The 25,936-nt window shown below is 57.4% G+C and overlaps 7 protein-coding genes across 7 annotated transcripts; 5 read left to right on the plus strand and 2 right to left on the minus strand.

Moving 5' to 3' along the window:
- Positions 1 to 894: 894 nt before the first annotated feature.
- Positions 895 to 6,114, plus strand: KVR01_009722 (uncharacterized protein; the record flags this gene model as incomplete). Its single annotated transcript, XM_044790041.1, has 4 exons — positions 895 to 1,289; positions 1,552 to 3,990; positions 4,070 to 4,186; positions 5,990 to 6,114. The coding sequence occupies exons 1-4, from the start codon at positions 1,070 to 1,072 to the stop codon at positions 6,112 to 6,114; spliced, it is 2,901 nt and encodes a 966-aa protein (XP_044640970.1). The 5' UTR covers positions 895 to 1,069.
- A 1,972-nt stretch (positions 6,115 to 8,086) lies between these two features.
- On the minus strand, positions 8,087 to 10,237 carry KVR01_010127 (uncharacterized protein; the record flags this gene model as incomplete). Its single annotated transcript, XM_044784767.1, has 4 exons — positions 8,087 to 8,462; positions 8,521 to 8,902; positions 8,960 to 9,259; positions 9,346 to 10,237. The coding sequence occupies 4 exons, from the start codon at positions 10,235 to 10,237 to the stop codon at positions 8,087 to 8,089; spliced, it is 1,950 nt and encodes a 649-aa protein (XP_044641375.1).
- Positions 10,238 to 11,269: 1,032 nt separating this feature from the next.
- On the plus strand, positions 11,270 to 13,724 carry KVR01_009999 (uncharacterized protein). Its single transcript, XM_044782614.1, has one exon. The coding sequence runs from the start codon at positions 11,590 to 11,592 to the stop codon at positions 12,709 to 12,711; it is 1,122 nt and encodes a 373-aa protein (XP_044641247.1). The 5' UTR covers positions 11,270 to 11,589; the 3' UTR covers positions 12,712 to 13,724.
- Positions 13,725 to 17,460: 3,736 nt separating this feature from the next.
- On the plus strand, positions 17,461 to 18,463 carry KVR01_009662 (uncharacterized protein; the record flags this gene model as incomplete). Its single annotated transcript, XM_044790392.1, has 4 exons — positions 17,461 to 17,526; positions 17,606 to 17,892; positions 17,998 to 18,310; positions 18,374 to 18,463. The coding sequence occupies 4 exons, from the start codon at positions 17,461 to 17,463 to the stop codon at positions 18,461 to 18,463; spliced, it is 756 nt and encodes a 251-aa protein (XP_044640910.1).
- Positions 18,464 to 18,875: 412 nt separating this feature from the next.
- On the minus strand, positions 18,876 to 20,063 carry KVR01_010087 (uncharacterized protein; the record flags this gene model as incomplete). The annotated part of the gene is made up of 2 exons (XM_044785173.1): positions 18,876 to 19,377; positions 19,432 to 20,063. 2 exons carry the CDS (start codon positions 20,061 to 20,063, stop codon positions 18,876 to 18,878), a joined length of 1,134 nt encoding a protein of 377 aa, XP_044641335.1.
- A 600-nt stretch (positions 20,064 to 20,663) lies between these two features.
- On the plus strand, positions 20,664 to 21,198 carry KVR01_009807 (uncharacterized protein; the record flags this gene model as incomplete). The annotated part of the gene is made up of 2 exons (XM_044791589.1): positions 20,664 to 20,815; positions 21,114 to 21,198. The coding sequence occupies 2 exons, from the start codon at positions 20,664 to 20,666 to the stop codon at positions 21,196 to 21,198; spliced, it is 237 nt and encodes a 78-aa protein (XP_044641055.1).
- An 846-nt stretch (positions 21,199 to 22,044) lies between these two features.
- Positions 22,045 to 23,823, plus strand: KVR01_009923 (uncharacterized protein; the record flags this gene model as incomplete). Its single annotated transcript, XM_044782232.1, has 4 exons — positions 22,045 to 22,269; positions 22,335 to 22,364; positions 23,270 to 23,434; positions 23,491 to 23,823. 4 exons carry the CDS (start codon positions 22,045 to 22,047, stop codon positions 23,821 to 23,823), a joined length of 753 nt encoding a protein of 250 aa, XP_044641171.1.
- Positions 23,824 to 25,936: the final 2,113 nt, after the last annotated feature.

Below are 25,936 nucleotides of genomic sequence, written 5' to 3' on the forward strand. Positions count from 1 at the left end.
GGGGGCGGGCGGGTGGGTGGCATCGAGAACAGAGTTTCCGTTGGGCCGGTGGGCCGTTGTCGCCTACTACCACTGTCGAGTGCCTCTGTCACATGCTGATTGTCAGCAGCACCTGTACTACGTGGTGGTCATGTGCGAGCGCGGCGAGGGATTGGGCCCCACCTTGCACTTTAACTGCACGTCGACTACAACGCATGTCGTGCCTTTGCGCCGGTCGCCAACCACGAGCACTTCCCCTGGTCCGAACGTTTCCCTGCACCAGTGCGTCAGGCCCAAGCCGCCAAAATGCCAGAGCCCCGTGGGGTTGACTGCCCTGCTGCCCTACCCAGGTTCCTCGGGAGCACTTCTGGGCAGACCCCTGGGTACCTGGGTAACCGCGGAATTCGGGTATCAGTGGCTCGGGGTTGTTGGTGAGCAGCGTGGCAAACGAGCGGCGTCCCGAGAGGAAATATAAGCTGCAATGGGGGAGAGGGCGGGAGGGCGAGAGGGCGCGAGAATAGGGTGAATTGAGAGAGACTAGTACCTACCTAAGTACCTGCCTTGCTACCTAGCCTGGTGGTCACTTTAGCCTCCACCATATTCCCCCCCCCCCCGCCCTGCTGACGCGACTCTTCCTTCCTCTCGAACCCTCTCGGCCACCCCTTGTTATTATCCCGGCAGCTCACGCTCACGCTCACCCTGTCCCCCCAAGGTCGTCATACTGCCATACTGTCGTACTGTCGTACTGCCATACTGCCATACCGTCATACTGCCAGGACCTCAGCCAGAATAAATAAAGTTCTGCCCTCGCGTGCGCACGCCCCCGGAAGCGTCGCTGGACCTTGACGTCTTGGCAGTCTGCCCTGATAATAACGATACTAACGACGTCCCCAAGCCGCTTGCCCCAAGCCGCTTGTCGCTTGTCGCTTGTCGCTGCTGGTATGTATGACAATTCCTACTGCCTCTATCCCGGGCCCTCGGCAAATTCCCGCGCATATTGACTTGATTCGGCCCTGCGGAACCGTTTCATGCCTCTTGTGTGCGGCCCCGCGGGTCGAGACGCGAGAGATATACCACCACCCTACCCACCATGCCTCGTCGCTACTTGGCTGCCCACCTGATGGCCACCCAAGCCCGTGTACACACCCAAGGCCCGTGTTACCTGCCTGCCTGCTCCATCCCACGTCCCACATCCCACATCCCACATCCCACATGCCACCTGCCATGGGACACCCTTCGCTGCCCTGCTGCTGTCGTTGCTGTCGTTCTCGTTGTGGTGGTTGTGCTGTTGTGGTCGTTGTTATTATTGTGTGAGCCCGCCAGCTTATATGGGCCATGCCCCTCCGTGACAACCCACCACACACACACATCACCCCCTTCTTCCTGGCCCTCCCAGGTGCCTTCCCCCCCCCCCAGTGCTGTCACATCTCGAGTGGGAATGCCAGCTTACTACCTTCACGACTGCCATTATTTCTTCCGCACGGCCCTGAGAGGCCTGAACATCAGCACCTCCATCTCTCCCCTCTATCTCTGAACGGCTGCTCCCGGGGCTGACCAAGATGCCTACCCAAGTCCGTATCTTCACCTTGCCCAGGTCTATAGGAGAGACTCTCTCCCCTCCGCTCCCTCACGACCCGGCCCCTCACAGCCCGGCCCCTCGCTCTGTGCCCATCAACGGACCCGTGCCCAACGGCATCCCCCAGCCCAGGCCGCCCCCCAGTAGCATGGGTGTGAATGAGAACAGGTCCTATCCGGGCGTCACTTTCGCCCAGCAGGACAAGCTCCCAAAGCTGCCCATCCCCGAGCTGCCCAGCACCTGCGACAGATACCTCGCCGCCCTCAAGCCCCTGCAGTCCCCCCGCGAGCACTCCGACACCAGGCAGGCCGTGCACGAATTCCTCAACAATGAGGGCCCCGAGCTGCAGGACAAGCTCAGGCGCTATGCCGAGGGGCGCACCAGCTACATCGAGCAGTTCTGGTATGACTCCTACCTGAACTACGACAACCCCGTCGTGCTGAACCTGAACCCCTTCTTCCTGCTGGAGGATGACCCAACCCCGGCCCGGAACAACCAGGTCACTCGCGCCGCCTCGCTGGTCGTCTCCGCCCTCGAGTTCGTGCGCGCTGTGCGGAAGGAGGAGCTGCCCCCCGACTCCGTCAAGGGGTCCGCCATGGACATGTACCAGTACTCGAGGCTCTTCGGCACCGCCAGGGTCCCCACCGACGCTGGCTGCCAGATCGAGCAGGACCCCGAGTCCAAGCACCTTGTCGTCATGTGCCACGGCCAGTTCTACTGGTTTGACGTCCTTGACGACAACTCGGACCTCATCATGACCGAGAAGGACGTGTCCATCAACCTGCAGACAATCATCGACGATGCCGCACAGATGCCCATCCAGGACGCCGCAAAGGGTGCGCTGGGTGTGCTCAGCACCGAGAACAGGAAGGTGTGGTCCGGGCTCCGCGACGTCTTGACCAGAGAAGAAGGGTCCAACAATGCCGACTGTCTCGGCATAGTCGACTCTGCACTCTTCATCGTCTGTCTCGACTACACAGAGCCCGCCACGGCTTCCGCCCTGTGCCAGAACATGCTCTGCGGCACCAGTGAGATCGAGAAGGGCGTGCAGATCGGCACATGCACCAACCGCTGGTACGACAAGCTCCAGATTATCGTCTGCAAGAACGGCAGCGCAGGCATCAATTTCGAACACACTGGCGTCGACGGCCACACGGTCCTCAGGTTCGCCAGTGATGTGTATACCGATACCATCCTGCGCTTTGCCAGGACAATCAACGGACAGGCCCCGACCCTGTGGGCATCGACAAGCCCCGATCCTTCCAAGCGAGACCCCGACAGTTTCGGAGACGTGAACACGACGCCGCACAAGCTGGAGTGGGACATGACCCCCGAGCTCAAGATCGCCGTTCGCTTCGCCGAGACCAGGCTTGCTGACCTCATCGAGCAGAATGAGTTCCAGTGTCTCGACTTCCAAGGGTACGGCAAGAACTTCATCACGTCAATGGGTTTCTCGCCCGATGCGTTCATCCAGATGGCCTTCCAGGCCGCGTACTATGGCCTGTACGGCCGCATAGAGTGCACCTACGAGCCAGCTATGACCAAGATGTTCTTGCACGGCCGCACGGAAGCAGTGCGCACCGTCTCGGATGAGTCTGTCAATTTCGTACAGACATTCTGGGCCGACAACCCGGCCGAGCAGAAGGTAGAGGCGCTCAAGAAGGCCTGCCAGATCCACGTGAACACCACCAAGGAGTGTGCCAAGGGTCAGGGCTGTGACAGGCACCTCTACGCGCTCTTTTGCCTCTGGCAGCGCCTCATGGACGAGACGGCAGCCAGCGGGAGCACGGGCAGCAGTGGCTACACATCGCCCATTGACGGCTCGAGCAGCCCCGAGCCCGGTGTCGCCAGCCCGGCCAGGTCTTCTGCCGTGTCGGGCGACAGCGAGCACACGACCCAGAACATGGTGACGCGAGCGCGGGGCGACAGCACCAACTCGCGCGGGGGCTCACAGCAGCAGCTGCCCCTCATATTCGCGGACTCGGGCTGGGACAAGCTCAACAATACCATCCTGTCGACGTCCAACTGCGGCAACCCGTCCCTCAGGCAGTTCGGATTCGGCCCCGTCAGCGGCGACGGCTTCGGTATCGGCTACATCATCAAGGACGACGGCATCGCCATCTGTGTCAGTAGCAAGCACCGGCAGACCAAGCGTTTCATAGACACTCTCGAGAGCTACCTCCTCGAGATCCGCCGCATCCTTCGCATCACCAGCCGCCACCCCTCGGCACCCAAGCAGACCCGCGCCCGGGAGATCGACCGGTCCACTCACCACCACCGCAAGCCCACATTCAACAGGCTCAAGAGCAGGGGCCGTCTCATCACCGGCCCGACCGCCGAGACCATCCGCAGCCAGAAGCTGGGCAGTGCCGCTGGCACGCAAAGCCCCACCGACGAGAGCGTCACGCTTAGCGAGGACGACGAGCTGGGCGGATGTAAGTACCCACCACCGGTTCCGAGACGACATGCCGTTTCTGGTTGCTTAGAATACTGACGTCTTCTCGTTTACATTAGATGGCTTCTTTGATGCCGGCATGCTTTTGCAGGCTCTCAAGGCGCGTGGCGAGGTCGACGGCGGCGAGACCAAGGCCTCCGAGAGGGCTGCTGTGCAGGCAAGGAGACGTGATGTAGGCAAGAGGTTGCGCTTGATTGATTACTGACCTTGATGCATACGCCCGTACATGCATGTCCCGAGTCGGAATGCACGACATCGAGCGTGCCATGTTTCTAGGGAATCTTAAGCGCGAAGTTGGAGGTGAGCACAACTGTGCAAGGCGGGATGAACGCTTTTATCGCGTGATCAAATGTCCGAATATACCCATGTGCTGCATAGTTAATGGCATGTCTACAAGATCATCAATCCTCTTGCGCCCTGATATGCACGGCCCTGTTGTTTCCCATGAGACGCATGCGTCATGGCCAGCCGCCTCAGACACCTGGATAGCCTCGTAAACCCAAGTGGCGGGTCGGTGCAAGGGGTAAAGGCTGAGGAGCATCCGGGTCGTGGCCATACGTGTGAGGAAAGGCGAATGGGACCACAAGGACACGACCCGGCAGAGGCTCCGCCTCGAACCACGCACTATATCAACTCACATGCCGCTATGATCTGTAAACCGCATTCCCGGTGCACATCCTTCTCAGCGCCATCTGTCCCCGCAGCTACCCTCGCGCAGCCGCAGGCGTCCCGTCCAAGGCCCACAGCGGCTTCCGCATCCTTAGAATACACATGGCCGCCCCTTTCCAGCCCAGCTGTTTCTTCTCCCAGCCCGGGCGGTACGCAGCTCCTCCAGCGGTCGCTGGCAGGGCTATCTCGTCAGCCGTGTCTTCGTCACTTGAGGCTCCTCCTTGGTCGTGGTCGCTGTCTTCACGTCGGTGTTCCCGGTCCGGCACGGGGGAGTCGACCGACATCTGCTGGAAACCAGGACTTGGGGTTCCGAGGTCGATGACAACGTCACCACCTGCGCTGTAGGTGACTGTCTCCGGCTGGTGGCCCCTGTCGTACTTGGCGATACCAAACGCAGGTGTGGTCTTCCGTTTTCCCTTCTCGGTCTTCTGCACCTCATCCGCGCCACCTGGCTTTGTGGCCTTTTCATCATCACCAGCAGCATCTTCCTCATGCTCCTCCGGGACACCGCCGCTGGGTTCCAACACCTCAGCCCATACCTCGACCTGACTCAGTTTGTCCGCATAGATGACCAAGACTGTGAACAGGGCAAGGGGTATTGTGGCCACCCAGAAGACCCAGAACAGAGGCTGGCCCGGCTCGAAGCCCTCGTTCATAGAGAGGACGCCCGAGACGATGGAGAACGGGAGGAGGACCCCTCCTAGATATGCCACGCGGTCGAGGGCGCGTTGGTTGGCATCTGACTCCTGGGAGGACGGTCTGTCTGCTTCTGATCTTCTGCGGCGCGGGATGTAAGCCCTCCCTTGCTGGAATGCTCTCCCTGGCTCCTCGTTTGTGGCTCTACGGGAATGAGCTGCGAGTATCTCAACGCGGAGCTGAAGCCTCTGCATAAGCGATCCCCAGTCCTCTGGGCCGAGGCAAAACCGTCCCACGTTTTCAGCGCCGTTACGAGAGCGCGCGATGCTCCTCGCCATGTCGATGTTGCGCTCCAGGCACTGCAGAATCTGCCACTCCAGTGGGATTCCTCTCCGTATGGCCGCCCTCCCCGTCGGCCTGAGAACCCCAAACAGTTCGAGCCACTGCTGATACGCTGTCTCTTCCAAAACCTGAAATACGCCACTGTCGCCGTGTGTATTTGCAAAGCTCTCTTGAAGAATGCTCTCCAAGCTGGGGGTCTCCTGCCCCTTCCACTCGTCCCTTTTGGGTCCAAGCTTCTGGCCCATTGGCATCTGGATTCCTGTGAGGCTGCTAGTCCTGCGGGCCTTACTCCACGTACCATTTACTCCCCAGCAGGGCTTGTCCAAAAACAGCACATCCACATCTCGACCCTCCCAGAGACTCGCCCGGCAGAACACAACAGCCAACGCCGTGTGCGCGTTCGCCACTGGCCATATCACCGGCTGGCGTGCAAGGTCGGCTCCTGGAGACCCAGTGACGGCAGCGCGGTATTGGAAGCTCTGGCACGGCTGCGCGTCTACCATAGCCTGCCGTGGCCCAACAACCAGCTCCGGATGATCCCAGTGCGCATGGCCTCGCCCCCACCTCCGACGAGGTCGCAGTGGCCGGTAGCTTGTCCCCGCCACGTGGGCTTCGATAAAGGCTGGGTCGACTTCCAAGGGGCTGTGCAGGAGTGCGGACACAAGCATGCCTGGGAGGCCATGGATGGTTATGAGTGGTCTTGTCGTGCCGTTCAAGCTCTCAGTCTGCTTTCCAAGGGCAGCCGTGGACACCGCCGGGCCCAGGGCGGCTGCTTGGGCATCTCGGTTGACGAGTTTGGAGATCTCGGCCTGGAGCTCGCCAGCTGTGGAGATGGGCCTCCGCTCGCAGGCATCGCCGCTCCGTCCTGTAGTCACATAACATGAGGGTGTTGGTGGCCCCGGCTCAGCCTCTGGGGTTTCGAACCCTCCTGACTGGTCCGGATGCCCGTGTTCTCGGCTCGGAGTAAGAGGAGAGCTCGAGCTCCGGGTCCCCGAGTGAAAACTTGACCGTGAGGAGGCTGTTGGCATTGCTGCTGCTCAGGTACGCCTGCTGACCGGGGGAGACGCTGTGGGGTGGCGCATACATGAGACAGACTTCAGTTCCCATGCGCACTTACGGCTTGAAATGACTTATCTTACATACATATGCAGGTCACCATGAGACAACAGGGAGAACTTGGAGGATAAGATATCATCGGAGTAGTCAAGACGTAGGAGAAAGCAGTTGAAAGATGAGAACAAAATACGAGGCCTTACCGCCCGCGTCTCCTGTGATCTGCGACATCTTCTGGACACTTTCCAAGAGTCCCGGCTCGCGTACAGGCTATACATGCATGCTGTGGTTTAGATCGGTAACTAAAGCAGAGGTAGGATGCAGTAGAGCTGATCGCCGTTTTAGCCCCTCGTGACGGACGGTAGAAGGTGTGAGTGGGGACCCGAAGCACGGCTGACCGATCAGCTGCTCACAGATCATATGGGCGCGTACGAATATTGTATTGGAAGGGTGTCACCATCTTTTGCCACGACGATATGGGTCGCCATATTCACCCAACCCACCGGCACAGGCGCACGCATCCAGATGCACAAAACGACCCTTTCAGTGAGGAAGCCAACAGTCAAGGGGGCTTGGTTCCATCGTCACTCAGTTGCTTCGGAGGACAGCAGATTTGCAAGATGAGCTGAATTTGTGCCTTGTCGTTTGCTCCCGCTTGCTTCTCAGGTCGTGAGTAAGAAACCCAGAGACACCCAGAGACGACGGACCCAAACGGGATCCAGAAAACGTGTCCTCGATGCGCCGACTGCAGAGCTCACGCCTCGCAGCCTTCGTTCACAGGTCCACCTTTTTCTACTATCCATGCTGGTATTGGACAACACAGCGCTCACTCCGCCCCGGGCTCCGCGCGGCCAGATATATGAGATGGCAGTCGATTCATCGCACGGGCACTAGGCGCGCCAGAGAAAGATCGACCGAAAGCAAAAACAAGAAATTGCTAGATACCATTTTGCCCTGTCTTTGGTCCAGAACGCCTTAACCGCAAGACGCCATAATGCTGCCTCCCTTCTGCTATCACACCATCCTCCATTCGTTTTCCACTGAATGAGTGTTGATAAGGGAGATTTGAAAAAAAAGAGACCAGGACAACCCGTAGAATGCTGCAGGGCCTGTCCTCCTCTGTATCTCGTTTGTACAGTAAAAGTCATATACACTTTGACCGTCTCTGCAAGGCCGCCAAGGCCGCTGATGCAGACTGCCTGGCGAGGTGCAGACCGAGAGCCCGACGCCTGACCGGGCGGGCGAAGGGACTGCAGACGTCCGCAGTTCTGCGGCCAAAAAATACCGACATCGCAGGCGGACAGTGCTGCTCACGCCAAGTCTGACAGGTCCGGTCCGGTACACACGTGTGGTAGGCGGTAAGACTACGGATTGCCTCAGTGAGGTGACGAGTCGTAGCCGTTGTCAGAATTGTGATCGTCGCCGTCATGATGAAGAGTCACGCTGTTGAACTCCTCGAAGGGATCAGGAGCCTCACCACCAGGAGTCGCGAGGCCGCTGTCGAGGGGCACACCCTGCATGGGCCTAGATCCGCTGATGTCCACACTTTCGCTCTCCTTGACGTTGCGAAAATTGATGGTGTCGAGCGCGCGCCCCTGGTTTGGTACGATTGGCGGCTTCATGTGTCGGATCAAAGCCCACTGAGTCGTCCTAAAAAAGGGGTGCACCTTGATGTCCGAGGCTCCTGCTCGGGCACCTAGTCGGCGGTTTTCGTCCTTGATTAGTAGCTTGCGTATGAGAGATTTGCAGAGGCTACGGCGACGCGGTCAGCAAGAGGCCATGGAAGAGGTGCGTCCTTTTTAATGCTTACTTTGATATTTGGGGCGCTCCAGCATGGTCTGGGAATGGGATGTCTTCCCTTAGGATGTTCGCGAACGTCGCATTTCGGTTCTTACCCTTGAAAGGGGTTGTGCCATACAACATCTCGTAGATCAAGATGCCCAGCGTCCACCAGTCGACTGCGCTGGTGTGCCCGCTCCCCTTGATCACTTCGGGTGCGATATATTCCTCCGTCCCAACGAAAGAGTTGGTCCTGAAGTTGGCAATGCAGGACCTGGTATCGATCGTAGGTAGTGACGTCGTACTGGCGCCATTCTTGCCCACGATCATGGTTGGCTTTCCACCAGGGTCAGACTGCTTCGACAGATCAAAGTCTGAAAGCATAATGTGCCCGGATTGGTGTAGGAGAATGTCTGGCGGCCCAGGTTAGCGGGCGCACGTGCGACGGGGGCATCCCACGTCCGACTTACTCTCGGGCTTCAGGTCCCGATAGATGAAACCCATTAGGTGGAGGTACTCCAAGGCAGCAGTGACCTCTGCAGCGTAGAAGCGTGCGTCGTCCTCGGGGATGCATTTGCCTGGGCGGGTCTGCAAAGCGCGGAAGAACTCGCCGCCACTGCAGTACTCCATACACAGGTACAAATAGTCCTCGGACTGGAAGGAGTGGTACAGGGTGACAATGAAGGGGTGGTTGCTGGTGGCAAGGATCTCCTGCTCGGCAAGGGCCCTCTTGATCTTGTTGCGCTTGATCATCTCCTTCTTGCTCAACACTGCAGCAGATTTGTCAGCGGAGGCAGGGGCGGGAGGGACTGGAGGGACTGGAGGGACTGTAGGGACTGGGCGCGCAGTACGATACCTTTCATGGCATACAGCCTGCTGCTCTTCTTCTCCTTGACGAGGTAGACCTTGCCGACATCACCCTTGCCGATCAACTTGATCTTGTCGAAGCTCTGAGGGCCGACCTCGACATTGCGGACTTTGATGGAGTTGGAGCTATATGTTCTCCTGAATGCCAGGGGCGTCCGGCCGGGCGGTGGCAGGGAGCCGAGGCCGTCAGGGTCGGGGACGGCCAGAGAGAGGTCATCAGTTCCGTTTTTCGTCTCGACCAGCCCCAGGGTGCTCGCGCTCTTGTTGACAATCAGCGGCTCCTTGCCGAGCTCGGCGGTGGCCGGGCGCTCGTTGCTGCCCTTGCCGTTTGAGAACAGGCCCTGGGCATTGGGGGCGCTGGCGACACGCCTCAGTTTCCTGGCGAGTTCCTCCTTGGTGGCAGCGGTGGGCTGCTCTGCGGGGCTGCCGTTGGGGCCATCGATCTTGAGCTCCGGGGTGTCGGGGGGGCTCGGGGGCACGGAACCGTCGTTGTGGTGTCGGAGGGCGGGAGGGCCCTGGTGGGCAAAGTAGGGGTTGGCGTTGGCGGTGGGACTGAGGGCCTCGTCGAGAGGATGGCCTTCGCTAGTGGTGGTGGTGCTCCTCAGGCGGCCGACAGTGGTAAAGAACTTTGACTGGCGGAAGGAGGATTTACTGTCGGACTTGAAGGGGCTGTTTGAATGGTCGCCGGGGGCGAGCTGGGCCTTGTCGCCGTTCAGGCTGCTGATCCTGAAGAAGTTCTTGAGCTTCTGGGGGAAATGGCTATTGCCATTGGTTGATTTTGTGGAGGGCATGGTGAGGTCTTCGGGATCATGAGGTTGAGGGCGATGCCATCGTGCAGAGAGGGAGCGGCTGTTTGTGGTGATGGTGAACTGGCGAGGCATTGCTAAGGTGACCGAGGAGCAGGAACCAAGGACCAAGGACCAACAAGAACCAGGACCCCAAGGCGCAGGCGCAGGCGGCGGCGGCGGGCGACAGAGTTGATTAGGCTAGCAGAAGGGAGACAGCCGGGTGACAGGGACAGGGACGAGGACGGGGGGGGGCAAGATGGGGCTAGGCCAAGTCGAGAGACCCCAGCGGCAGCGCAATCAGGCGGAGAATTGGTGAACGGAGTACCTAACTGCCTCGGTGGTAGGCGGTAGAACGGGCGGGCGGGGGATGCCAACTTGGGATGGGAAGAGTGGGGTGGGTCCCTCGCTGGCTGGCTGGCTGGCTGGCTGGCTCGTTCAGGTGTTTGGCAGACCGGCGGACAGAACGGCAGGATACCTAGGGTGTTCCGTTCCAGTCTATCAGGGAACAAGGCCACGTCGTTGGCCCGCACAACGTGCTTTGTCTTCAACGTTTTGTGGCCTCTGGGCAGCAGAGGTGATGAGGCTGCTGGCGGAGCGATGAGGTGAGTCGAGGTGAGGTGAGGTTAGGTGAGGTGAAATTGGGAGGGGAGGGGGCGGATCGAAGGCTGGGACGAGTGAGAATATGGACGGATGCCTTTCTGTTATGTGTATCGTCGGTACGTATTGATCCTGTCCAGGGACCTGCAAGCTGGGGCAATCATTAGCAATCAACAGTGAGCAGACCAGGGATCGTGCGGGTTGGACTGGCCTGACTGGTTGCCCCCAGCACCCAAGTGACGCCGAGGCGGATCCAATTGGCCAAACCGTGCGGGAGTCGGGGAAGCCTGGGCATCCTCGTCCGGAGTACACGTCGCTCGCTCATATGGGCATTCCAACAACAACTTGGACATTTCCAGATGCGAGAAACGCCTCCGCCTGGCAGCCTGGGTAAGCCATCGGGATGCGGGAGTGGGCTGACCTTGACCTCGACAAAGAACGCCCACCGTTTATTTGACCGTATCACACACAACCCTGGTGTCTGGAGGCAGGCGCCAGAGACAGAGCATCGCAAAATCTTAAGCATTCGACCCCCCCCCCCCCCGCTTTCTAAGCTTTGGCATGACCTGCACTCGTGTGTTTTGTGTTGCATTCCACTGTTGGTTTGTACGTTTCAATGTGAACACCAGGTAGTCTACGGAGTATTGAGTCTCCAACTGGTCTGCCCGCGCATCGGCCAACAACCCCCATGCTCATCTTGCCAAGTTCAATATTGAACCCTGGTCCACTCGTCTCGTCTCGCGTCAACATCTCGTCCTCTTTGTCTGTCTCATCCGCACTGCGCCCTTCTTCTTTCTGGCGACCAGCGCATCCCAACAAGTGGAGGCAGGAGTCGGGGCCCAACTGACATGCTGTCCAATGCTTTCCAAGGACAGCCCCCGTCAAAAGACGGCTGGCGAAACGACGGACCAGCCTCGCCCGTACCGCAACGGCCATCCACGCCTTCGCCAGAGCTACCACGTATCACATCCGACATTCCAGATTTTCAAAGGCCACCCCAGCCAGGGAACCCACAGGGCCCAAGTCCCGCGCATGTCGGCCACGACGCGAGCTGCCGCCCACCTTGGTCGTGCTCGCCGTCACAGCTGCCGCCCAGCTCGGCCGCGGAGACAGCTCGCACACCGGGCCAGGCTCGGATCGAGGTGGTCCTCGACGTCTCCCCACACAAGCCATCCCCACAGGGAGGGCTCTTCTTTGCGGAGGCCGACCTCGACCATGAGCTGGTCACGTCAGACCTCACGGCACGCGGAGCCCTCCCAGCTGCCCAGGGACCCACACCAGACGCGCTCGCCCTGGTGACGCCCGCCCCACCCACCACAGCAAAACGCGGGCGAGGACGGCCCAAGGGCTGGCGTCCCGGCATGCCCTCTTGGAAGACGGGCCTACCCACGGCGGCGCGAGCTCCCACCGCGCCTGGGCCAAAGAGCACCGGGCAGAAGCGGAGGGGCCGGCCCCCACGCCAGCCTTCGCCGACGCCGCGGGAGCTCTTTGAGAGGCAGGCGGCACCTAGATACATGCCCTTCCTATGCGAGTGGGCCGGCTGCAAGGCGGAGCTTCAGAATCTCGCGAGGCTGCGGAAGCACATCCAGGTTGTTCACGGGCGAGTGGATCCACTGCTGTGCCGCTGGGCACACTGCCAGGGCAACACGACGGTGTTCGCGCACGAGTCCGAGTTCCAACATCACGTCGACGAGGAGCATCTCACTCCATTCGTATGGCACGTTGGGGACGGGCAGCGGAATGAGCAGCCCGTAAACCAGGATGAGAGTTCCGGACGGCCGCCAGCTTACCTCCTCGGCCCGGACGGCGAGCAGGTGACGCCGTCAGTTAAAGACCAGGAGATCCAAGACTTCCTGACGTGGCGAGAGAACCGGCGACGGCTCAAGCACATCCTCATGCAGCGGGACGCTAATGCCCCGAGCGAGGATGAGGACGAGGAGGCGTCGAATGAAGAGCCTCTTGACGCTTAGAGTGGGGCGAGCCCGAGCTGTCAACACACACGAGGTGCGGCTCAGTATTGGGGCTCGTAATCGGGAAATTCATGGAGCATTGCGCTTGCTCTTGAGTGGTTGTCACATAATTAGATACCCCAAAGCTACACGACCCGACAAGAATCGCATGCTCAGCCACGGCAGACCGGTAATTGTGCATTGCGAGCGCGAATCACCATTCATGTGGTCCCTTCGCAACCACGTGAGATTGCCAGGCAGGGTGGATATAAGCTCGAGGCAATGGAACGAAGCAGCGCGAGTAATTGCTACACCGCATGTACACTACCCACGCGCAGGCATCATCATGTCCGGCCGCCCGTGGCTTCCCAACTTCCTCAACCCCTGGGCTCGGCATCAACGGGGGGGCTGTCGGCTGGTACGGATTTGTGGCCTCCTGAGATTGGGGCTCAGCCCTGCGAGGACTGCAGGGCGGACGGAACGGCCAATGCAACACAGGGAAGCGCAGGGACCGGGGGGACAGGCAACGCTAGGCGAAGGTGGTCAGTGGTACGCCGCACCGGACATGACATGACGAGGACAGCAGCGAGCAGCTGGGCTCAGGGCGGATGATTTCCCAAAAATAAGTGCAAGGGGGCTACGTCACTGCGTGGAGCTGGGTGGGTTTCTAAACACCTCCTTGACAAAATTCTTAATAGCTTCTACCACGTACTCCGTACTGTGCACATCCCCGGCCGGTTTCGAAAAAGAGGCATGGGATGGGGAAAAGGTTTGATGATGAGCTGGCAAAATGCCGGCGGGCGAAGGAGCCGCTGGGTTTCTCCTGGCGATGCCGGGATGCTGCACGGAGCATCGCGAGTTTGGATTGTCTGGGAGCCGAGATAATTATTACCCGCGAGGTGCAGGACCACGTTCAATGGCTTGTTTGCGCATTGCGGTCTTGTGGGAATGGGGGAAGGTGCACTTGGTCTCCGGGCCGAGTCAGGCTCTCGCCATGGCTACCTACTACTAGGTACCTAGGTACCTAGGTACCTAGGTACTTGAGGAATAAGTAGGACTGCGACAGCACAGCCCTGGCTGCCCTGCTTCGGCGGTCTTACTGAAGTACCTGGACCTACTAGTAAGGGAACGGCCTAACTACGTGATCAGTTTGTCGGTAACGGACCACGTTCATCACCTGCTACACCAAACTGCTTAGCAACCAACATTGGTCAGGCACAGAGGCTTCGGGGATTAAGACCATCTGCGCGAGAACTTCACCTCTAGGAGCAATGATGAGAACCTCGGAAGTCGCAAGAGAAAAAAAAGAAGGTGGGTGGAGGGGGCGATTGACACTGCATTGATGCTTGTGTGACTACTGGTATACCTTCTCATCCAGCTGCGGGTCGATGGCACTTTATCACCACGAGCACCCCGTGCACGGTCTGGAGACTACAACTTGCCTGGTAGCTCTAGAGGTGGGAACATTGTACCAGGCAGCCAACGGTAGCTACACACACATTGGGGCTGTTTGATGCTTCTTCCTGTTCTTCGAACATTGTGCAGCACACATTTACCAGCTCACATGCTGCACTAGGCATGTGGTCGACGTGCACACGGGCCCATTCAATGTAGATGCCGTCAGCCAACCATGACTTCTCGGTGGAGCGCCCATGTCTCTACCCATATAGAGACAATTGAATTGCTGTGGAAAGGCACTCGGCAAATAACAGCACATGAGTGTCCGGGATCAAAGGGCAGAGCTGGGTTGGGTGCCTCATAACATGCCTGCTCCGCAAACCATACCTAGGAACCTAAACTTACTTGTGCAACAGAATTTGATATCCAGAGTATCAAGCACTGTCCCGAGGTCATTGCTTAACACAAAATGTGGTTTACATGGAGACATCGTTGAGCCATGTCACTTCTCCTTGTCTTGAATGTTCAAGTCTATCGGCATATATCATAGGCACCGTATGAAGGCGCCATGTATGTCCTCGGACGTATACGGAATAGAAGCGAAACCACATATATCATAGAGAGTCCGAACCTTGGGCGTGGTCAAAACAGTACACATTTGTACCCTGGCATGACCATTGGTCAATGTATTTGAACGAGTTTAATCAAATGTCCCGCAGACTTAAGGCCCATGCTACTACGGTCCTCAGTGAATACATTCAAGCTACCTAGGTACCTAGGTGGCTCTCAAGTGCTTACAACTTTAGGATATCGACCCAGCGCAGACCACCGTGACTTCAACCTGTTTCGTCCTGGGTGTCTGCCACCCCTCAAGGATCAATATCGTTGTCGGCAGCCACAGCCCGACTACATCTGTACCTTCCCTGCGCTGCAGTTCATTCCCTCAAACAACTATGTCATTGTCGCAGAGATCCCAAGGTCGTTGCTTCTCGAGGCAAAAGAATCGAGAGCACTCAACAAGAGCCCTAGTATCAATTGATGTGTTCTGAGTTTGGGTTGATGTCCACCGTGGGCCTCCCCTCTTCCCTTCATATCCGTTCCAAGCAGCTTCACGCGCGTTCGCTCGCCCAACAAGAATATTGACATCGACTCTTCATTCGCTTGCTTTCAACAATCGCTACATCCACCACCAGAGCCCTTGCTCGCCCGGAACCACCATTACTCAGACAGACTTGATTACAATGCATCATACCGCCCCTTTTGCGCTCATGTCCGTGGCCATGGCCAGCCGGTCCGTCATTATAGAGGCCCCGGATGACGCATGTGGATATCTCAACGGCATGGAACAGGCCCCCTTTGGATGTCAGAACCCCTCCGAGAAGTGCGCCATCTACTACCCGACTTCATCAATGGCAGCTCCATCAACCTTGTTGGCCATGATCACCCCGGCACCACAGCCCTCTGTGATCTGTTATGAACCCTCCCGAGGGGACTGCACGGTCCAGCCTACCGCTTGCGTCGATAGCCTCGGGGACTGCACTGGGGCCTGTTCTGGGGACCCCATGACGCTGAAGTGCAGCTCCCACCTCTACTGTAATCGGGCGCATTTCGGATCGCCGCTGTCCTTCCGCAATATCATGGCCATGGATCCTGCATGTGGGCTGACGTCTACTGTCGCACCTGCCGATGGCTGGTTTTGTGGCCCGCCACCCAGCTCTGTCCAACGAGGGGATAGCAAGACGATATCTATGACCCATATCAATTCTCCGGTCGGTATAACCACCTCCCCTGATGTCACCATTCCCTCACCCGGCTCTTCAGCCAGGCCTTCGGTCAGCCCGACCACCACCCTTGGCGTCACGATTACCTTGTACAGACCTGGGCAGATGCCAGGGCCTTCGCCCTTATCTTCTCCACCGGCAGCTACCGTTACTGAAGACGTCGACGGCGAAAATGATGCTGATTGCGGAGATGGTTGTTGCCTTGACGGACAAGATACTGCTGAGGCCTGCTGTAATGATGCTCCTTCGGCGCGGACACAAGCCACCGGTGGGTCAGAAACCGTGGGCTCGCCGGTAGCTGCATCCCAGGACCCAATCAACAGAGGTTTTGCCATCGTCTCTACTGGTTATATGGGCCAGAACAACCGGGTTCCCTTCATGGAGGCCACCCGTCCATGGAATGTCCTCACACCCACCGCGGCCGCGGCCTCCACGACGATGGTGTCGACGACTGCCACGCCAAGGACGCGGCCTGGCCCACGAAAGGGCAAGAAAGATCGACGTAATGTCAAGAAGATTTGCTGCGGTTCGATCTTGGGATTTGTCATGGTCGTCTTTGTCTATTGGGTCTGGATAAAGTTGCAGCGTCGCTTAAAACCAGGGCGACAGCAACTTCCCGCACATCACGAAAACGGGCACCATTTGGCTGCACACCAAGAACATGTGTCAGAGCGACCAAGGAGATATCGGCAGCTCATCAAAGAAGCCGCACAGGAGGCTATGGGGCCAAGGGGCCCGCAAGTTTCATCCGGGTCCAACATGGCCACTCCTGATGTGGATGATCCCGGATCTCGGTCTCAAGGATCATCGGAACTCGAAGCTTCTGAAAACGCCCTCGGCATCAGGGGCTTGGCATCAGGGGCTTGGAGGAGAGCGACCGGGCTTCTGATGTGCGGCGAGGCAGGTTGGTGATGCTCTAAGTTTGAAGCATGAGGAATCACAGCGAGCCTTTGCAGAAGGTGCAGTTATCAGTCGGAGTTTTTAGGCACGTAGACTATCAGCGAACATGATTCAATACAAAAGCATACCTAGATACCTAGGTACCTATTACGTGCCCAAGTGTCCATCAAGTTGCGAACAACGCAAATGCCTACCCTCCTTTCAATGTTGCTTTGAATATGCTTCCGGATCTCGGCCTGGGAACAACTCAAGTTCTAATCAAGTTGTGATTAAATAATCAGCCTTATAGCTATGGGGGCTAGTGTCAAGATTGGATGCCTAGAAACAACAGTTTTGTAGACTTGGGTAAGGATGGCTCCTGCTGACTACTTAAGTACCTACCAAGGTACTGATTAGGGAGGGTAGTTTGTTGAGTGATAGATCTTCAGGCCAAGGCAGCACAAGAATGTCGTGCTGCACGTTGGAGAAAACCCGCGCGAGAATTATTAATCGAATTCGCGACATTTAGCGGGGTTCGGGCCTGACAACATCCCCAGAGTGCATTGCGTCAATGCCTTCGGGTCATCGCGTATTTAAGAGCAATATATAGATGCCTTGTTGACCAAAAGAGATCTCCCCTCTCTAGTCGAAACCCAGAAGAAGATTTATTCGGGTACCTATTTTTGTAGCACACGACGTCTGATTTGAAGTCATGGCGACGCCCTCAAAGTCCTTCTTCGCCGTCGTGGCTGGCGTGGGCGCCGGAACCGGTGGTGCAGTGAGTGCTCAAGTGTCCCACGGCTATTCGACCGTCCAGCATGGCAAGAGACCTGCTCAGTGCTAACAGGGTACAACAGGTTGCAAAGCGCTTCGCCAAAGCCTACCCGGTGGTCCTCCTCGCCCGCCGGGAGGAGAGCTTCAAGGACCTCGTGGCCGAGATCAACGGCAGTGGGGGCCGGGCATTGGGCATCCCCACCGATGCTACAGACGCGACCTCGGTGAAGTCGGCGTTCGACACCATCAAGAAGGAGCTGCCCGATCTGAAGCTGGCCGCTGCGGTGTACAATGTCTCCGCAGGCTTCGGCATCAAGCCCTTCCTCGAGTTCAAGGTCGAGGACCTTGACAGCAGCCTCAAGGGTAACGCGTGAGTGAGCCCAGCCCCCTCATGACTTCTGGGGCTCTCATCGCCTCCCGTCACAACAACGGCCCGGCTGACGGTACTGGCTCCGGGGCCCGGGGCCACGGCCAGCCACGGCCTTTTCCACTTTGCACAAAGTACTCTTCCCTTGCTGCTGGAGTCGGTGGACTCGTCGCCGCATCCGCCATCCTTGATCGTCACCGGTGCCACCGCCAGCATACGGGGCAGCGCAAAGTTCACAAACTTCGCCGCGGGCAAGTTCGCCGCGAGGGCCATCACGCAGTCGCTGGCTAGGGAATTTGGGCCCCGCGGTGTCCATGTCGCGCACGCCATCATCGACGGCGGTATTGACATTCCTCGTCTGGCTGAGCACAAGCACAAGTTCAACAATGGCGCACCCGATGGGCTCATCTCGCCGGACTCGGTAAGTGGGAGGCTCTGCGCCGGGCAAGTCGATGGGATTGGGTTTGCTGATGTCTAGAATTAGATTGCCGAAGACTACTGGCACTTGCACACGCAGCATCGGTCGGCTTTCACTCAGGAGTTAGACCTGAGGCCGTACGTAGAAAAGTTTTAGGGGTGTTGGGGTTCTCTTTGTGCATTGACGGGCAGAGACGGCCACTTCACATGGGCTAAGCGAGCGGGAGGCGCAGTGCGGGACTTCCTCTCAGTGTGACCAGCGAATATAGTATCTCATGTCTGGCGGTAAAAGTTTGGCTGGGGCTAATTGCAATCCCTGGCGCTATCCCTAGCTCGCAGCAACTGGCACGATGATACCCACGATCCTTCCAATCCGTGCATGGGCTACGAATGTGAGGAGACGGGAGTATACAGTCGGCTAGCAGAGCGCGGCCGTACTCACGCACGGCTGGCTGTCTTGGTATGTGCACCTAAAGTTGTCGAGAGGTGCGACGTGATTGCCGGCGGAGTCGGGTCAGCCTGAGTATCTTGCACAGATATCTTTGTGAACTGAACATCCAACGCCCTGTTCAGGTGGCGGCAGTGGCTCCTGTGTCCTTCGAGGCCTCCGGGGCTCCCGGAGGTTGGGAGGCACCGGCCGCGTCTTCCGTGCTGGCATCACCCGATACTGGCTCTCCATTGAGGTAGGGAATGCCGTATTCCTTGGCCAGCCGTTCGTCCTCCTTCTTCTGCCGTATGCGCTCAGTCTCCTCGCGCATCTTTTGCAGGTTCCAGACATCGTCGTCCTCGTCATCTGAGGCCTCGTCATCACTGTCCCTACGCCAGTTTCCGCTCTCAAACAGGGTCCTCCCAGTGGCTTCCTTGGCCTTTCGAGCTTGCTCTTCCGCGGCCTTCTTGTCAATTCGCTTCTTCTTCCATTCGGCAAACGTCTCTGGGGTGACAGGGGTAAGTGTGCCGACTAGCTTGTGTCTTTCCGACTCGAGGAACTCTTCGAGCGTCAGAGTCTTGAGCGGCGACTTGTCTAGCAGTGCCTTCTCTGCGGCCCTCTGCTCCTTGGTCTTGAGTATGAAGCTGTGTCTGGTGTCAGTCGAGCTGTTTGGACATTGGCGGCGAAGAAAAACTCACCCTGGCGGTAGTGCATGCTTGTACATGCACTTGTCACCACCGTTGGGACAGACCCAGAACCAACCATATTTGCCATCCTCTATGGCTTGGATGAAGTACTTGCAGACCTTGTCGGTGGTCGTCCGCTGGTTGCCCTTCTTGGACAGGACGACTGAGCGCAGTTGGTCCTCGGTCCAGTCGGCCGAGGTTTCAGCCTTCTTCTTCTCGTCTTCCTCCGCGCGCGTGTCTTGGTACAGACTCCTTTTCTCCGTCTTCCGGTCCAGCTCCATATCGTGGGAGAACTTGCACTTTTTCCCCTTCTCACAGTTTCCCTTCTTGTAGAAGATACAGAGGACGGTCTTGGGGTCGACACCGAAGGGCACCTTTTGGATCTGTGCGGGCTTGTTGAGCAGCAGGTCGGCTTCCCTTTTCGCCTCCTCAGCGGCCTTCTTTTCCTTCTCTCGTTGTGCCCTCTCTGCCTCCTTCTTCTTTTGCTCGGCATTTCCTCCGGCCTTCATCTGGGACTGCAGCTGAGAGATCTGCTTCTGGGCCGCGCCACCCTTCTTGTTCTTCATGCCAAAGGTCTTGTCCTCGACGGCTTTCTTGGCGTCCACCTTCTTGGTGGCGCCCTTGTCATTCTTCTTCGGAGGCATGTTGGCTGTAAAACAAGCAATTGCTCGACGAAACGAGTCTGGTGATCGTGTTTCGGGGGGTTGCTGGGACAGAATATGCCTGGAGCCCAGCAGAGAGGCGCCGTGGGGGTTGGAAAGACAGAGGGGTGGCTATGAGCCTTGGGGGTTGTAAGCCGACGAGGCACAGTAAAGGCAGCAATAAAAAAAGCGGGATGTGGTCCAACTGAGCCTGGCGGTTGAACAGTGACGCTGCGGACCCACCCGGGGTCGGGATTAGGTAAGGTCGGGCCAAGCGTAAGCAGCAGCGTGTACGTATCTTTTGTAGTACCAGGTAGTCCTTATCGGTGCTACAGTGCTCCCCCAGCGCGACAACTCCAACAGATGTGAAGTGGCCTCGTGTCGTCCGTGTCGCAAGCACTGCCCTTCGCATTCCACTCCTTCCCAGCACCAAGAGTCAATTGTGCCCGAGCGCCTTTGCAAGACTGTCCAAGTGAGTGAATAGAAATGCTTTGCACTGGAACTACTGGCAATCTTCTGATATCTAACCAGCCTGTCAACTCCAGAGCCTGGGCATCCCAATTCCCCATCGAAGACCGCACTACACCAACACGGACCGGCACCATGATCTCTGACGACGACCTGTATAGACTTGCCCTATTCCTGGGCTCTGCCGCCATGGTCCTCATCGTCGGTTACCACTACATCGAGGTCAATGCGAAGGATGACAACAAGACAAATGCACAACAGGCTGGCAAGCAGGGTGTGGTACAGAAGTGAGAGTTGACTTAGGAGGAAGGCAGGCAGGCAGGGCACGATCACACAGCTGCTCCTGTGTTGTCAAGACCAGTTACGGATATCCATGCCTAGGTGTCGAGACAGGCAAGGCAGACATTCATGACGTGCAGAACCTCCAAATGGCGGGGGACTCGTTTGGCTCAACAGAAGTTGCTGCTGGCACTGCTGACAAGGAATACCACTTCGGCCAGCAATGGTGCTGCTAGACACAATGCACAATATGGAGCAGTGCGAGGCCATTACTGTTATGTGTGTTGCATTCTCTCAGTGACCAAGAAATACAGCACCTTTAATTCAGCAATGTCCGGAATACTTGACATTCGGCTTATTAGAGGTGCCATGCGGGTTCAACTTGCCATAGTCACAGACATTGTAGGTTCACAGGTGCGAGCTGTTATGTAAGAATTGGTAACCAGCAGTGAATACTCCAATGATGTACGATCACTGGCTGTATGCATTTGGGGTGGTCACCCTGTCCAGAGCTGATGAGAAGGATGCGAGAGCAAAAGGACGGCTACGATTCGGCCAGCAGCATGGGCAATTTAGGTCTTTGTACATGTCACTTGCCCAGCTCCAGCCGTAAGCTGGAAAGGGGCCTGCTGGTTTTCAGGGTTCGGGTTGAGCTCTCTCCTGTTCCCTTGATTCACATGAGGCCACTAACAGGCGCGCCATCCCTGCAAGCGGCCTCTGACCAGGTTGCCTAGGCCCCTCTCAGGTTTGTCCCTTCCGTCGCCTGGTCGCGCCCTGGATGCAGCAGGCAACAAAAAGGCCAGCCGCTTTCCCTCGCCCCCCTTTGCCAACCCCCTTCAGCTAGACCTTCCCTCCCACCCAGCCTTTTCATCCACCCTCAACGTCAACACAGACAGACCCATTCTGCCCATCCCCCAACTCTACCACCACCTTCGACAGACTCCCAACCCACAGTCGTAACATCTGCCATTTCGATTCTACCAGGTCGTTTGATTTTCTTTACACCGCGAAGCAAGTGACCGCCATCACCAGACTTTCAGTTCTTCTGCCGCTTGGTCGCATTGCAGCTCTGCGCAAAGCAACGGCCACCCAGCAATCCCAACGCGTGGAATCCTCCAACATTCTGCGCACTTGATCACTACGAATCACGCACGATCTCTCGCAATTCCCTACCTGCCACATCTCCGTAACCGGATCAACTCATTTCCCCGACGCTCTCATCACTACCAATATCAACATGTCTGGCAAGCTCGACCAGTCTCTTGACGAGATCCTCTCCACCAACAAGCGCACTCCTGCCGGTGGCCGCCGCTCCACCCGCAAGACCGCCCGTCCTGCTGCCGCCGCTCCCATTGGCGGTGTCAAGAAAAACACCAAGCCTGCACGTGGTGCCGCCGCGAAGCCCTCGTCTGGCAAGGCTTCCAAACCCCCTGGAGAGAGCAAAATCATAGTGAGCAACCTGGTAAGGAGTTTCTCCCTCGAAGCGCCACAATGAAAAAAGGGCTTACCGCTAATATCTTTGCACAGCCCAAGGACGTGTCCGAGAGCCAAATCAAGGTATGTTACCGATGAGGCCTTTGCAGCCTTCGGGGACTTCTGTCGACATTCTATCTATCGCGTAATATACCGACATGATCGCGCCGCACATCGGACGAGAGGCGGCTTCACCTTCAACCCACACCTCCATATTGATGGCACAGCCTGCACACTAAGTCTCCTTCCTTCCAGCCCAGCAAGCTCCTTTTCATGCTGCCGGGTCTGTGCAGAGAAGTCGAGCACCTCGTTTCGCACAGCTTGACAGTGTGCTTGGATCGCCTGGCAAGCATCCAATGCAAGCCCAAGCCTTGTGACAATCGAAAACTTGTGCTGAAGTGTCAGGACGGCTTGTGTCTCTCCCATTGCTTTCATCCGTGGCAGATGAACAAGATTGCGATGAGGACCAACGCTTCCCCCCGAGCAGAGCAGTGAGCATCTAAGAGCACCTACATCGCTTTTGGCAAGGGCGACCTTCTCCGACCCTTGCAGTCGATTTTACTTTCGATCTGGATATGTTGGGCAGATCATGTCCTGTGGCACACAGAGTGAACCCATTGGGATTCTGGACGCGAGCGCTTGAGCAGGCCAAGCTAGGAGCTTGAGGGCGTGCGTTCTGTGAGATCGAAGGTGAAACCTCGATGGTAGTAGTCCGTTGTGCCTGCGTGGTGAGATGTCTCGGTGATAGAGACTTCGCTCCGCCAGTGCAACTCGATTGCCACTCACGCCCGCTAGCTGCAGGCATAGTCGATGATTATGAGGCTTCTCATCCCATGCTCACTGCTTTGCTCGTCTGGCCCTGTGTTTTGGATGCACCGGAAAATATATGCCGGCGGTGCACTTGACGATCATGGACGGATGGGATATCACTCGGGGCACTCGGACCTTTATCGCATTATTTTGCTGACGCTTCTTTTTTCCTTGTTCAGGAGTACTTCCAGACAGCTGTTGCGGGAGTCAAGAAGGCCGAGCTCGTCTACGGACCTGGAGGAAGCAGCCGTGGTATCGCCAACGTTGTGTTCCATCACTCCGATGGTGCCAGCAAGGCTTACCAGAAGTTGAATGGTCTTCTCATTGACAACCGGCCTATCCGGGTGAGTCCACAAGTTCTAGTGCTCTATGTCTTCCCTCCTGCTAATATAAGATCTAGGTCGAGGTCGTCGTTACCGGTGAACTGGTTCCTGCGCCTCCTACCCTGAGCCAGCGTGTGAGCCAGCCAAAGGCCACGCCCAAGTCTGCGGCTGCGGACAAGGCATCCGGAGCCGGAAAGGGTGCAAAGCCTGCTGCTGGTGGCAGAGGTGGTGCCGCCGGCAAGCGCGGTCGTGGTGGTCGCGCGAAGAGCGCCCGTCCCACCAAGAAGACGGCCGACGAGCTTGATGCCGAGATGGCGGACTACTTCGACAGCGCCAAGAGCGGCGGCGAGGCCGCTGCAACAGGTGCCACCAACGGCGGCGACGCTGCCATGGAGGATGAGGTCCTATAAACAAAGACAACAAGCAGTCGGACGGATGGACCGACTGATGAACGGATGGAGCGCGACAGCCGCAACGCCCAGCAAGATGACTCGAGGACACTTGACCTTTCGGAAATGGCTTGACAGGCGGGGCGCGTTCCGGCGGACGTAATTTGAGGATGGGACTTGGTCTGTCTAACGACTTTTGGGGGGCACGGATTAGGTCCGGGCTTTTCACAATTAAAAGGATCATCGATACGGACCGGAATGGAATTGGGCATCGCAACGGCAACCAGATTGGACTCTTTCACCGCGCCAGGACGCTTCGATATCTGAACCCTGACTCGCTTTCTTTTCTGTGCGATTACCAACAACTATCGACAACCTCTGTCGCCTTCATAGAGTGTGTTATTAACGCGGCGCTGTTTACCACTCTCAACGGTCCTCCGTATCTTGTCGTCTTGCCATTCCTATTGCTATGTGCTTCATTTTCGCCCGAGTCCCGAGGCCTTAGCGCGCACATTCTCTTCCGTCACAACTGGACGGGGTCTAGAATCGATGTTGCAGGCACCTCACCCATCCACATACCTCTTCGGTACCAACGTCCCGCCCAGACTCAGAGGGATTGATCACAAAGCGGGCCGCTGGCCTAATCCCGTGTCAATGCCAAGGCCAGAGCCCACCTGGTCTTTGTAATCACCCACTTTGTATCTTTTCTTTCTTCATAGAGAGACGGACATCGATGAGGCATCCCATCTTTTCGCCGGCGGGCATGGCAGTGACGCAGGCACCGTTGCGCGAGTCCTGCGCTGCCTGGGCTGCGCGGTATCCCCCTGACGCATTGGTGGTTCTTTTTATACCATCGCTGTCACGCCGGGCGTTGATGCCCTCTGGCCGTAATGCCACCAAGTTGCAACTTCCGGACCCTATGGGATCGTGCCATGGCTGTGACCTAGGCCAGGCGGACAGATATTCGCCGGCATTGCCCATTATATTGGTCTTGCCTATCGCAGTGGTTATTAAGCGTCTTTGGCAATTACACGAAACCGCGAAGCCTTTTTGCTGCTAGACGGGCAGGTTAGCCCGTAAAATGCACGCCGGCCTCAGGACAGTTGCGGCGGCTCCAAAAGCTCGACGAAAGACTGATTCAAAAAGAACTGGCAGCATTAACTCTCGTCTCCTGGGAGGGACAAGTGTTGACGACCCAAAATGCTCATATACAATCCTTCGGTGTCATTACCAGTTGATCGAAGCCGCTCGCATCGTGCAAACCAGGAGATGTGACCCGTAGTGATGATCATGACAGAACGAGGCCGCGTCAGGTGGCCCACAACGAATCATGGCACCACCGGTTGGGTTTCCAAGTAGCGAGCGACAAGACCACGCTTGACAAAAGGCAAAAAGCTGTAGTTCCTCGCGACAAATATTCCACGTTCCAACTATGGGATTGTGTAGCGGCCAGAACTAGTCAAGTACGGCTCGAAAGTTTATTCTGCTTACCTGGTTCAGGGAGAAGAGATGCGGGATAGTGGTTGCTTTGCCGCTTATTCGCGAAGCATCTGACGAGACTTGTTGTCGTGAAGATAGTTCTACATCTCGCGCGCATGAGAAGACAGGGTTCCTCAGGCCGAGGTAATTGGCAAGACTGCTTTGTCGCTGCTAATGGTGCTGGATTTCGGAGGCTAGTGTGGATGGGCGAGAGGCACGTTGCGTTGGCGTCTGATGGACGAGAGGGCATGACGAGAGCCCTTTGTCGAGCAGCAGGCAGAGGTATTTGTGGAACCTATACCGGAAACAGTATGAAAGACGCTGTTGGCCAGTGACAAGAAAATCCTGCCCTTCCTTCGTCGTTGGCCCTGGCCCCAACAGTCCAATGCCCTTCAATAAGCCAGACCAAGAGGGAAAAGAGGCACAGTCACGGCGGCCTGCCTCGCTACGCCCACCAACTTCCGAGGCTTACGGTGTAAGCCAACCAACCGTTCTTTCACACACCGGCTCCAAAGACGTAGCTATTTTTAAATCAGGCCAAACAGCGCGATTCGATAGCTGATGGATGCAGCAGGTATGGATCTGGTTAGTGTCGCTGATTGAAAATCTCCCCGGGTTCCTTGCAGCTTTGAGTCTTGCGTAACGATGGGGTCGA

This window comes from Diaporthe batatas (assembly GCF_019321695.1).
Source record: "Diaporthe batatas strain CRI 302-4 chromosome Unknown Contig00012, whole genome shotgun sequence".
Classification (NCBI taxonomy): domain Eukaryota; kingdom Fungi; phylum Ascomycota; class Sordariomycetes; order Diaporthales; family Diaporthaceae; genus Diaporthe; species Diaporthe batatas.

Coding starts and splice junctions, on each gene's coding strand:
- KVR01_009999 (XM_044782614.1), top strand. CDS start 11,590: ATGCTGTCCAATGCTTTCCAAGGACAGCCCCCGTCAAAAGACGGCTGG.